At 50.4% G+C, this 13,426-nt stretch overlaps 1 protein-coding gene and 1 long non-coding RNA gene across 2 annotated transcripts; both read right to left on the bottom strand.

Annotated features, from left to right (window-relative positions):
* Positions 1–7,818: 7,818 nt before the first annotated feature.
* LOC136512024 (pentatricopeptide repeat-containing protein At1g20230-like) lies at positions 7,819–9,877 on the bottom strand. Its single transcript, XM_066506033.1, has one exon. The coding sequence runs from the start codon at positions 9,833–9,835 to the stop codon at positions 7,838–7,840; it is 1,998 nt and encodes a 665-aa protein (XP_066362130.1). The 5' UTR covers positions 9,836–9,877; the 3' UTR covers positions 7,819–7,837.
* A 1,398-nt stretch (positions 9,878–11,275) lies between these two features.
* Positions 11,276–12,965, bottom strand: LOC136509946 (uncharacterized). The gene is made up of 4 exons (XR_010772573.1): positions 12,778–12,965; positions 12,655–12,697; positions 12,158–12,224; positions 11,276–12,072 (listed from the first exon to the last, which is right to left on the bottom strand). It is a non-coding gene; the product is annotated as an uncharacterized lncRNA (long non-coding RNA).
* Between the last annotated feature and the right edge of the window lie 461 nt (positions 12,966–13,426).

The following is a 13,426-nucleotide window of genomic DNA, read 5'->3' as shown; positions in this document are numbered from 1 at the left end:
GGCTCTCAAGGCAATAGATAAAATAAGAAGGGGATTTCTCTGGAGCGGACGCAAAGATGTGAAAGGTGGGCATTGTCTTGTGGCATGGCCTGAGGTCTGCCGACCTCCAGAGCTTGGAGGGCTTAGAATCTATGACTTGCAAAGGCTGGGATGGGCACTTAGAATGAGATGGCTGTGGCTACAGAAAACTGAGCCCAATAAACCATGGTTGGCCTTTCCTATCCAAGTTCATCTTTCAGTAAGAGTTCTCTCTCCGTGGCAATCATTTCAGAAGTGGGTCATGGTGCTCGCACATTATTCTGGAAGGATAGATGGATCAATGGACAATGAGTAGCTGATCTTGCTCCACAAATTTTTGCCATTGTTAACAAGAGGAGCTAATAAGAGGACTGTGCTGGAAGCTCTTACTAACCATGGCTGGATTGCGGATATCCAAGGAGCTCTAACTGTGGGAATCATCACTGAATTCTTAGCGCTATGGGATATTCTCTCGGAGGTGACTCTGCAGCTTGGAGTGGAGGATGCTCATGTATGGCGGCTCTCGGCATCAGGACAATATTCGGCAAAATCTGCATATATATGAGGCTGTCAAGGGCCTCCACTCCAAGGCTAGGAGCTCCCTGACTTCGTAGCTCGTAGGAACCAGGTAGGGGTGGCGCCAGGGTTGTTGCCTGGCTGCCTGGGGAAGAGATGAGGTTTAGAGTTTGAGAGAGGTGAGGGGTTTAGATAACTTCTTCTTTCTTAATCCCAATCAAAGGTCTAGCTTACATATATATAGGAGATAGCCTGGCCGGCTGATCACCCTCTGATTCACTTTCACACCTAAATCACTTGTTCACACTCATGACCCTTTCACACTACAGGCCCTTTAGGGTGCTCCTGGCCGGTCAAGGCCTTGCTGGCTGCTTGCTGCTTCCTAGGCTGCCGGCTGTAATGCCGGCCCCACATGACATCTCTCCCGCCCTCGAGGAGCAGCTCGTCCTTGAGCTGGAAGCTTGGGTAGCGATCCTGGAAGGAATCGAGGTCTTCCCAGGTTGCTGATGCTGCTGGTTCGCCTTGCCAATGGATGAGGACTTGACGGACGCCGCGGGCCAGCCGGGTGCGGGAAGCGCGTTCAGGGACCGGCTGGGACGCGCCGTGATGCACGAGGGGCAGAGCCGGAGGCGACGACGGGGGAGTGCCAATGAACTTCTTGAGTAGGCCCACATGGAACACATCGTGTAGGCGAGCGCGAGGAGGGAGCTCGAGGCGGTAGGCGACGCCGTTGATTGCAGCGGCGATGCGGTATGGTCCATAGAACCTGGGCCGCAGCTTGCCGCGGGCAGCCCCCTGGAGCGAGGCCGGGGCACGGTGGCGTAGGCGGAGCCATACCCAGTCCCCGGCGTTGAAGTTGACGTCGCGATGCCCTTTGTCGTAGTAGCGCTTGTAGACAGCCTGGGCCAGTTCCAGGCGGGCACGGGCGTCGTCCAGGAACTAGTCGCGTTCCGCCATGGTCTTGGCCACCGCCGCCACCCGTGTTTCACCCGGCTCGTATGACCGGATGGTTGGAGGGTCACGGCCATACACGAGCTTGAAGGGTGTCGTCTTGAGAGCGGACTGGAAAGCGGTGTTGTAGATGAACTCCGCCCAGGGCAGCCAGCGCACCCATTGACGGGGCCGGTCACCAGTGAAGCACCGAAGGTACATGATGATGACCTTGTTGGCAGCCTCGATCTGCCCATCAGACTGGGGGTGGAAAGCAGTCGACATGTGGAGCTTGGCACCCGTGAGCCGCATGAGCTCCTTCCAGAACAGCGACGTGAACACCAGGTCGCGGTCGGAGACGATCGACTGGGGAATGTCGTGCAGCCGCACGATGTCGGAGAAGAAGCTCTGGGCCACTGACTCGGCGGAGTACGGGTGCGCCAAGGGAATGAAGTGGGCATACTTGCTGAGGCGATCGACGACGGTGAGGATCACAGATTTGCCGCCCACGCGCGGCAGAGCTTCAACGAAGTCCATCCCAATGTCAGCCCAGATCGTCGTCCGTATGGGCAGAGGAAGGAGCAGTCCTGCAGGATGCAGATGCTCGGACTTGTAGCGTTGACAGGTGGCGCACGCCTTGATGAAGTCCTGGACCACCCGCCTGAGATTCGGTGAGTGGAAATCTCGACGGATGCGGTGCAGCGTGCGCTGGACGCCTTCGTGGCCATCCTCGTGGATGGCGGCGAGGAGTTCCTGCAGCAGGGGGGCGCCCGGCGGGATGTAGAGGCGCCCCTGGAACGCGACCAGGCCATCGACGAGGGACCAAGGAGCGCCGCGCTGGTTGGCGGTGATTGCTTCCTTGATGACAACCAAGGCGGGTTCCAGCTCGTGGACTTGCCGTAGTCGATCGACGAAGTCGAAGCGCGGGCCGGAGATGGCTAGGATCGCGCCCACCTCCGTGTCTCTCCGAGACAGAGCGTCGGCCACGATGTTGGAGCTGCCGGCTTTGTACTCCACCGTGAAATCGAACCCCAGCAGCTTGCCGACCCAGTGATGCTGCGGGATCGTGGCCAAGCGCTGGTCTAGCAAGAATTTCAAGCTGAAATGATCAGTACGTACCAGAAATTGGCGCCCCCAGAGATATGGTCGCCAGTGGCGAATAGCCAGAACCAAACCGATCAGTTCCCGCTCATAAGCCGCGAGAGATTGATGATGTGGTGCTGCTGGTCTGCTGAAGAACGCCACTGGGTGGCCTGCCTGGAGGAGAACAGCTCCAAACCCATAGGTGGACGCATCACATTCAACCACAAACGGTTGCCCGAAGTCAGGCATGGCCAGCACCGGCGCGGAGGTGATGGCTGTCTTGAGAGCTGTGAAGGCGGCGCCGGCGGCGTCGGTCCAGGTGAAGCCGTCCTTTTTTAGCAGAGCTGTCAGAGGGGCGGCGATGGCGCCGAAGTTCTTGACGAACTTGCGGTAGTATCCCGCAAGCCCCAAGAAGCCACGCACAGCCCGGGCCGAGCGCGGTTGTGGCCAGTCTGCCACAGCCTGAACCTTCTCTGGATCCATGGCCACTCCGTCGGCCGAGATGATGTGCCCCAGGTAGGAGATTGAGCTGACGCCGAACGCGCATTTGGAGCGCTTGATGAACAGCTGGTGCTGCTGGAATACCTAGAGAACGCCGCGGAGATGACGCAGGTGTGCGGCGAGGGAGTCGCTGTAGATCAGGATGTCGTCGAAGAAGACGAGGACAAAGCGACGGAGGAAGGGTCGCAGCACATCGTTCATCAATGCTTGAAATGTTGCCGGGGCATTGCAGAGGCCGAACGGCATGACGAGGAACTCATAGAGTCCGTCATGGGTTCGGAACGCCGTCTTCGCCACGTCCCCCGGGTTCATGCGCACTTGGTGGTACCCCGAGCGCAAGTCGAGCTTGGTGAAGTACCGGGCGCCGTGCAGCTCATCGAGGAGCTCGTCGACGACCGGGATGGGGAACGCATCCTTCACGGTGATGGCGTTCAATGCGCGGTAGTCCACGCAAAAGCGCCACGTCCCGTCGGCCTTCTTGACCAACAGAACAGGGGAGGAGAAGGCCGACGTGCTGCGTTGGATGATGCCCTGATTCAGCATAGCAGTGCACTGGCGTTCAAGCTCATCTTTGTGGGCAGCGGGGTAGCGGTAGGGCCTGACCGCCACCGGTGTGGAGCCTGGGCGCAAGGTGATGCTGTGGTCTTGAGAACGCGGTGGCGGCATTCCGGATGGTTCCGCGAACACCGGTGCAAACTCCTCCAGGAGCGCCGGAAGCAAGTCATCAGCGCTACAGGCGCGCAAGGATGGAGCCGGAGAGCTGGCCACCCCCGACCAGCAGACGCGGTGGTCACCATGCCAAAATGACATGGTCAGGGTGCCAAAATCCCAGAGTATAGGCCCCAGCGCGGCCAGCCAGTCGGTCCCCAGGACGACGTCGTACCCGGCGAGGGGTAGGGCGAAGAAATCGGTGGTGAAGCGCTCGCCGTCGATGGAGAAGGGGACGGCGCGGTAGGCACCGGGGCAGGGCACCCGGTCGCCATTAGCCACGGTGACCTTCATGCTGCCCCGAGATTGGAGTTGGAGGGACGTGCGCGCCGCGGCCTCCTCGGACACAAAATTGTGTGTGGACCCTGAGTCCAGCAAGGCGAGCAGAGTAGTGCAGCCCATCTGAACGCGGACCTGCATCGTCTCCGGTGTGCGCACGCCCGCCATGGCGAGGAGGGAGATGTGGGGATCGTCCGCGGCGGCGGCTGTGTCCTCTGCGTCATTGGCCTCTGAGAGCTCCAGGAAGAAGATGCGCTTGCACACCCAATTGTGACCGCGCTCAAATTTTTCGTCGCAGTTAAAACAGAGCCCAAGTCTTTTCCGCGACTCCATCTCCGACTCCGATAGTCGTCGGAGGGGACGGCCCACGAAGGAGGCCGGCGCACCGGGCGTGCTGGACGGCGGTGCCGGAAGGGCCAGCGGCGGAGGACCGCCTGGCAGGATCCCGCGCACCGCGGCCTTGTAGGTGACTTGCCCCGAAGCAGGGGGACGACGCGCGCGTTGGCACGGCGTAGTATTGTTCGCGTTGCTCCAGGGTGCGCGCGAGATTCATCGCCATGATCAGCGTCTGCGGTTTCTGCACCTGTACGTCGATGCTGAGCGGAGGGCCCAGTCCAGCTGTGAACGCCTGGACCCGCTGGCGCTCGTCGAGCGGCCCGACGCGTGGAAGCAGAGACTCGAAGCGATCCTGGTACTCCGCCACCGTCGAGGTGCGTTTGCACTCCATCAGCTCGGCCATCGGGTTGGAGCGGATCGGAGGCCCGTAACGGAGATTGAGCAGCTCGGAGAATCGCCGCCAGGACGGCGTGCCCTCGTCGGTTTGGACTTGCAGGTACCACATCTGGGCTCCTCCCTCCAGATTGTAAGAAGCCATCCAAACTTATTCTTCGGCCGCGATCCGCTGTTGATGGAAGTATGACTCACATCGGTTGAGGAAGGCGAGTGGATCGGACTTGCCGTCAAACTTTGGAAAGTCCAGCTTCTGGAACCGTGGGGGACGGGCACCCTGATGGTCATCGAAACCCGACCCTCGGGGTCCCATGGAGGTTGATGGCGGCAGCTGGGACTGCTGCAGCGTGACGATCTGCTGTTGCATCGCCGCCATGTTCTTGGAGAGGTCCCCGATGAGTTTGGCCAGATCGCCAATGGTGGGCTCGGCCATGGGGATCGAGGAAGAGTCAGTGGAGTGGGTGGGTGAATTGGGGGTGGAGGATTGGGATGCAGCAGCGGAAGCCGAGGAACGATGGCCGGAGGATCGCCGGAAACTTGATACCAGGTTGTCAAGGGCCTCCACTCCAAGGCTAGAAGCTCCCTGACTTCGTAGCTCGTAGGAACCAGGTAGGGGTGGCGCCAGGGTTGTTGCCTGGCTGCCTGGGGAAGAGATGAGGTTTAGAGTTTGAGAGAGGTGAGGGGTTTAGATAACTTCTTCTTTCTTAATCCCAATCAAAGGTCTAGCTTACATATATATAGGAGATAGCCTGGCCGGCTGATCACCCTCTGATTCACTTTCACACCTAAATCACTTGTTCACACTCATGACCCTTTCACACTACAGGCCCTTTAGGGTGCTCCTGGCCGGTCAAGGCCTTGCTGGCTGCTTGCTGCTTCCTAGGCTGCCGGCTGTAATGCCGGCCCCACATGACAGAGGCCTTCTTCATTGGCTCCACTACATTCAGACCATGGGAGCGTATTTGCAAAACTTGGGCTCCTGGAAAGTGCCGCTTCTTTATGTGGTTGGCAGCACATAACAAATGCTGGACAGCAGACAGGCTTGCATGCCGAGGTCTCCGACATCCTACCCGCTGCCCCCACTGCAATCAAGAGGAAGAAACTATCAATCATCTGTTAGTATCATGTGTGTTTGCGCGAGAATTTTGGTTTGTTTTGCTGCGGAAAGTGGGTTTACAGGCCCTTTCGCCAGAACAAGATGAACCCTCCTTTGATGAATGGTGGGCCAAGGCAGAGTCAAGAATGGATGGTTCACACAAAAAAGAACTCAAATCGCTTATCATCGTTGGGGCATGGACAATTTGGAACCATCGCAATCAATGCGTTTTTTTATGGTACTCCTCCTAACTTGGCTGGAGCATTGCTGCTCGCAAGTCCTTTTGTGGTGGTGACGTCGTTTTTTGTCTTAGTAAAAGGTGCGTGTGTTTTTCTAAGAGATTAGGAGTGTGGGTGTGTGTTGTAAGGGCTCTTGCCCCTTTTTTCTTCTTAATACAAAGATACGCAGCTCTCCTGCGTGTTCAAGAAAAAAAAAGTTTTCTTTGGAGATATTCAGGGTGATGGACCTCCTGTTTGCTCCTGCGATATCACAAAATAAGTAACCAAGGGGTATAATTCTTGAGTATCAAATATAAAACTCCCCTAAAATATAATTTTTCTCCTCACCATTATATAATTTGTTTCCTCTTTGAATGACAAATATTTTACCTTTCACTGAATCTCAAAATTTGAACCGGCGAAAAATCTCCTTCCTCAGGCCTTATAGAACAAATGCCTCAAGTATACCATCCCCTTCAAACATACTAGAGCAAATTTCCTCAGTCCATGAGCTGAGAAAGTAGAAGAATCCTTTTTTTCCTGCTGGGCTCCAACTACAGGTGACAATGGATTAGCATCCAAATCCATATGGATAAATCCAATTAAAATCCAAGGAAAAAGAATCCAAATCCAAACCTACCCTAATACGAAATGATTAATGTCAAGTCCAATCCAATACAATTGCTCTTAAGTCCAAATCCATCTAGTATGATCCAATAATAACAAAACCATTATAACTACATGTTCATTCTATGTCAAAAGCTGGACCTTAGAATTTAAAAGCTCACATCCACACCTTAAAATTTAAAATTGATTTAAGTTTGTTAGAAATGAGTTAGTACGATTTTAGACTGGTGTGAGTAGATATATACATGGGCCTCACGTCGAAAGCTGGACCTAGAATTAATACCTCGTGTTCATACCTTAAAATTTTAGTGAATTTGACTAAAGTTTGTTGGAGATAATTCAGTATGATTGCCCACTACTTTGTGTAGATCGGTGCGACTAGGTATATAAGTGGGCCCCACGTCAAAAGTTGGACACCAGTAGACTTAAAAACCTCGCATTCACACCTTAAAACTTTAGCAAAATCGACTAAATGTTTTTGGAAATGACTTGATACGATTGCCCGCTACTTTGTGTAGACCGGTTTGGCAAGTGGTTTTGTTAGGATGACTTGATCACTAGCAGCAATAATTGTGGTGGATCTCAAATTAGAACACATTCATGACATTAAGATAATAAATGTGCTGAATTGCATATCAAATGTTTTTGGAGAGTTGGACCTAGTAAAATATCATATGATAACTAATCACTTCATATGTAAGGAATTATACCATGCTATCATAGCAAATCACAAAATCATGAGGTAGTTGCAAAAATACAGAACTGGCTAAAGAACTACTAACTAAAGAACTGGCCATCATACATGTGTAGATGCAAAAATACAGAACTGCCTAGGAAACAAATATATATTGGGATGAAAATATCAGATAGATAAATTTGAAATAGTCACCTAAAGACACTACACAGCAGCTGTTGTTGCATAATGCATTAGTCTTCTTTTTTTTCCTCTCCAATGCATAATGTATAAGTCCTGATATCGGATTTTCTTCTTCCTTTTGACATATGAAGTCAGGCCAGATTGCATAGTTAAACAATTACCTTATGGAAAAAAATCCAGAAATGAATGCTATGTTCCATTGCCATCCTCATCAAGTTGTTGTGCAAATAGTATTGCAGGAAAGCACAAACAGAGTCACCAATAATCCCCACAGGAACATTTTCCACCCCTAAAGTGATGGAACCTGTTGGTATCTCTAACAGATATCACCCTCCCCTCAAAAGATGATATAAATTTCATTGCCTCATGGCAGTCGCCACAAATTCGGAGGTTCTTTATCACCCGAAGGGTTGTGCCTGGGCTAGTGCTTATGAGTCCCAAAGCGACAGCTAGCTTCTCACTGTGAACAGCAAGGATATCATCTTTCTCTTGTTCCTCCACATCATGTAGGACAAAATCTGTGCTTGGCACAAAGCCTAGCTTCCTCATCTCAACATTAAGCTGCTTTAGTTTCTCAATTATCGCAGTCATCATAGGGTGTGAATCATCACCAGCCAACAACATATGCACCTTGTTCTTAATCTCGATCCAGCTACAGCCCTTTTCCTTCTTCAAGCCTACATCCTTCATCATCTCTCTAACTCTATTAACCCCATCCCACATTTTCTTATAAGCATAAATGTTAGAAAGCAGGACATAATTACCAGCATTTTCTGGCTCTAGACGAAAGAGCTTTTCTGCTGCAACCTCAGCCAGATCCACATTGCCATGAACGCGGCAAGAGCCTAATAACGAACCCCAAATACATCCATCTGGTTCAAATGGCATATCACTTATGAGATCATATGCCTCGTCAAGCTTGCCAGCACGTCCTAGAAGAGTAACCATACATGCATAATGTTCCATCCTCGGAGAAACACCATATTCAGCATGCATTTCTTTGAAATAGTGACGCCCTTCCTCTGTCAGGCCGGCTTGGGTACAAGCAGCAAGCACGCAGGTGAAGGTGACCATGTCAGGCTTCTGTTTGCACACCAGCATTGAGTGAAACAACCGAACTGCATTCACAGCCTCTCCATGCATAGCATAGCCACCGATCATCGCATTCCATGACACCACATTCCGAGATGACATTGCGTCAAATATTATTCTCGCATCCTTAACCCTGCCGCACTTTGCATACATGTCCACCAACGCACTGCTCACATAAACATCATGCAGAAAGCCCTTCCTGAGAGCAAAACTGTGCGCTGACCTCCCATGCGTCAGAGCTGCAACATTGGCAAACGCTGGCAGCACACAAGGGATCGTGACAGAGTTTGGTTCAATCCCTTGTGCCTGCATCTCCCTGAAAAGTTCCACAGCCTCCAAATCCTTACCGTTCTGCACACAACAAGCAACAATCGAGGTCCAGGACACGACATTCAGCTCAAGTCCCCGGCCAACAAACTCCCTGAACAACCTTAGTGCCTCAGAGACTTGCGTGTTCCGAGATAGCCCCGCGATGAGGGCATTGCAAGAAGCAACATCCACGTGGCTAGACTCATCAAACACCCGGACAATCTCCGCAGCCCGCCCGCACTTTCCATACATATCGATGAGGGCGGTGACCACACAGGCGTCCACCCTGCAACCTGCCTTCACTGAGTATCCGTGCAGCTGTTCGCCCACCGAAACCAAACCCACGTCGCCAAGGGCAGAGAGCGCGCATGAGACGCCCGTGGCATCAGGACGCAGGAGCCCTTCCCCGTGCATCCTCACGAGCGCCACGACCGCGTCCCGGGCACGCCCGCTGCGGTTGAGCCCAGACACGAGCCCGTTCCAGGTGATGACGTTCGGCTCCACGCCGCCGTCCCGCCGCATCTCCTCGAGTAGGCGCCAGGCGCCCTCGGCGTCCCCGCGCGCCGCGTGCGCCGCGACCAGCGCGCTCCAACCGACGACGGTCCTCTGCGGGCGTGGCATTCCGTCGAACACGGCGCGGGCGTTGGCCGTGGTGCCGAGGCGGAGGTAGGCATGAAGGAGCGAGGAGGCGACGAAGGGGTCCCGCACGAGGCCGGTGACCTCGGCGGCGGCGTGGAGAGCGCGGGCGAGTGGCAGCGTCGGGCATGACTTGAAGGCGGTGGGGAGGAGGTGCGGGTCCGGAGGGATGGAAACGTGCCGGAGGAAGTGGTGGAGGGAGCTGGAATGGGACATGCCCACTCGCCTATACTCTGCTCATTCGTGGACGCCGGAGGTTGAAATATGGCCATATGGGACATGCCCACAGCACCGATTGTTTTGGTTGACTAGTTCTGTTCCTGCTTCCATGCTCGTGAAAGAAAAATGTTTGGTGGCCTATGTAGGACAACGGTGAAACGATCCTCACCACAATACTCACTAGTGCATTACGCGCGCCGTTGCGCGTTTCGCAAGTTAAGTGGAAATGCATCCATTATATATATATATATATATATATATATATATATATATATATATATATATATATATATATATATATATATATATATATATATATATATATATATATATATATATGGAAGCTGAAGCAATGGTTTTTTATGTAGGTTGGAGCACTTGCATGAGAAATATTTGACAGTGATTACAAGCAGGATGGGTATATATTTTACATAACGGCACTACTTAAGTCTAGCGATGTTCTAAACTGATTGCATAGACAGTACTTTATACATTGCATAATAGTGTATAGCACAGAGCGACTTTGTACATTAGGCGGCATGATAAGTAGCAATGCTGTCTTACACATAACAACATATTTTTTACACACAATGTTTGACGGAGCGGCTATACATCTGGGTTGACGGTGCTGACAAGGTTCTTAGTATTTTGGTTCACGGTCAGAAAGCTCACCAATGGAGAGTGAGACACCGCACAGCTGCTGGATGAATATGTTTATCCATTTGCTTTTGTTAGATCTACCTGGTCTGTGAAGTGTAAGATGATGGCATGGAGTGTGCATGTCCGAGGAATTTGCCAAATGACTGATAGCAGCATGCATTCCGCGTAGTGGCTGCATCCGAATTGGTCACCTGTAAAGCATGAAATGTTTGATATGTTGAAAAGTCTCACAACAGTTTAGTAAGGAATAGTGCCTACAACAGGAAGGGATAGAGCCTAGGAAAGGTAGTAGTGTTATAGTTCTTAATGACAGTTCAGTCTGAAAAAGATGGCGTAGACCAAGCAATTAACATTTTTCCTAGTTGGCTCAACATATTTATTACTCTAGAGTAAGAGGCCACAAAATGTAAACGATAAATAGAAAAAGAAAGCATCATCCTTTCTTATGAGCTATGATATGAGCATGCTGAAAAAAACACATAATCCATATTACCTTGCTGCTGGGATGCCAGCACTGGTAGCCCGATCGTCCACTCTGTCATTCGGTAGACCCTATAGGTTCAAAGCCGGTAAGCCTGCAACCATCAGCAAGCTGCCCGTGATGGCACACTGAGGTAAGAATGATGTCCCTGTACAAAGAAAGTACATTACGGAATCAATGCATATAACTGAGTAAACAGAAACCATATTTGCATACTGAGAACATAGAGAAGAGGGCAGGGTGATGCCATCTGTTAAGTATAGGCACCATAGGCACACACTTATATATGCTGAAAAGATTACAACAGCAGCACTGCGCATTGAGACATGTTCAGTTTTTTTCTGCCACAACATGAATGGCACGGGTAGCAAAATTTGTGCTACCGTCGATAGGCCAGCTGCAGGCAAAACCTTATGTGTGAGAAAAATAAATCCATACTGAACACAATACTGCAGCTAACGATCTAAAACGAATCGAAACTGAAAGACAGTCATAAAGGAAATGGCTATTGTAAAATTGAAATCACCTACAAGGCTAAAAGACATCATCAGGTAAAAAGGAGAACAACTCAAACTTAGAGCATGCTCTGGAACGTATTCTGAAAAATTGTGTAGGCACTATTGGCCACAGAACGATGAATGAAACTCAGTGAGGATGCTGACCAGTAAACATAGTTGTTGAAATTGATTGTATTAAGTTGAACCATCGGTTTGATTTTAGAGCTGAATGGGAGGACATTTGTAAGGTTGGGAAGGTCACTACATTATTAACCAATTTATCTGACGAATATAATTAGAACCCGCAATATTAGAAAATAATGGAAAATGTTATCAAGTGGAAAAATAACAGACTAGAATTATATACCATCCTGAAGGGGAAAATCTCATTGTACTAAACCTGAGCAGGCAACAGAAATGGAATTGCGCATCAAAATGGAGACGAAAAGGCAATATTTTATCTTAAACGAACACAATAAATCATTGCAGCACATGAAGCAGCACTGTATAGAAGCGAAATACCAAAAAGATGTGGCCTCTTGTCACTTAATGTAGATGCAACCAGTAATCATCGTTGCCTCCTAAACCAAGTAAAACTGAAGTGTCTAATTAGATGAGTCTTGCGATATGATAAGGAAACTAAGTAACTCATAAAGATAACATGATAAAATGGGGATGTACCTGAAATATTGTAGTTTAAAGGTTGCCATCTTTATAGAAGCAGTGGATGCCATTGGCGTCTCTGTAACTATTGGAAAGATAGACCATAATTAGAGAAGGTAAACACTGACCTGAGTAAGGACGAATCAAAATCAATACTGCATCAATAAATGCAACCAGCGATGTCGTGGAAAATGAGCACAACAGTCGACAGAAACTTTCAAATTAATAACCTCATTAATGCCCGGTGTTAGGACATGAAACACATAATTTGATGCAATTATTTCTTAAACAAAGATAGCTCCACTGCAATGTGGGTACATGCAATACATTAACCTAAACCATGTAACATCACTAATTAAAGAAAACATCTCCAATATCCAAGCATTAATCTTGCCGGAGTTGCAGCAGCAGATGGTCACTAAATTGCAAGAGGTAAATGGCAAGTAGCATCAGCCATCAACACACAAATAACTGTCAAGAAAACGAAGAGGTAGATGGCACTATGGTAGACTCACCAGGGCGTTTAGTGATTTACCCCCAAATGAAGTGCCGATGCAGCTGGAAAAAAAAATGGAATACATATCGATGGAACCGGTACATAGATGTACCAAATCGACCAAGCTAGTATCAGATCTTACCAATAAGATAGTCGTAGGGACCGTGGCGTAGCGACGTGAACCTGGTTGGATATGACAAGCTCATTTTCCAATAGATGTGCAAAAATCATTGATTTTCAGTAACGCATAAAGGGCGAGCAATACCCAAAAAAACACTGAAAGTAGTGGTGCCTACCAACAGAATCGTGGATCATCAATAATCACAACGTGTAGTTGCATGTTCCTCGGTACCTATCCATCTATCCAAGTCAAGTGAAAAGGGTGTAGCTAGTGCAGAAGATCGAGAGACCGGATCTGGATCTGAATCTGGAAGAGAGAAGAAGGCAAGATATTTTTGGTGCTGTTAACCATTGGGAGGGTGTCACGTGGAGATGCAGTACGCAACCGGGAGAGTAAATCTGGACAGTCAAGGTGCGATCACCGGAGGACCAACGTCGACCTATGGAGGTCGAGTGACGCTGCCGGCGCACCTAGGCAGTCCTCTCTCATCGTGTGGCTGGAGCGGCCCTCCCCCATGCCACCGTCGTCCATGGCTCCCCAGGCTTAACTGTTGGTGCTGTACACAGATCCGGTGGGGAAAAGACCGGATCCGGACATGGAGACCCCAGATAGACCCTAGCAAAGAAGGCAGACAAGCACAGATCGACGCTGCACCCTGGCACCGACGAGG

This window comes from Miscanthus floridulus, chromosome 16 (assembly GCF_019320115.1).
Source record: "Miscanthus floridulus cultivar M001 chromosome 16, ASM1932011v1, whole genome shotgun sequence".
Lineage (NCBI taxonomy): Eukaryota > Viridiplantae > Streptophyta > Magnoliopsida > Poales > Poaceae > Miscanthus > Miscanthus floridulus.
Note: the sequence above shows the minus strand (reverse complement) of the source record. Positions and strands in the feature narration are given on the sequence as shown.

Bases quoted from the DNA above. Each gene is read 5' to 3' on its own strand.
- LOC136512024 (XM_066506033.1), bottom strand. From the start codon at position 9,835: ATGTCCCATTCCAGCTCCCTCCACCACTTCCTCCGGCACGTTTCCATC.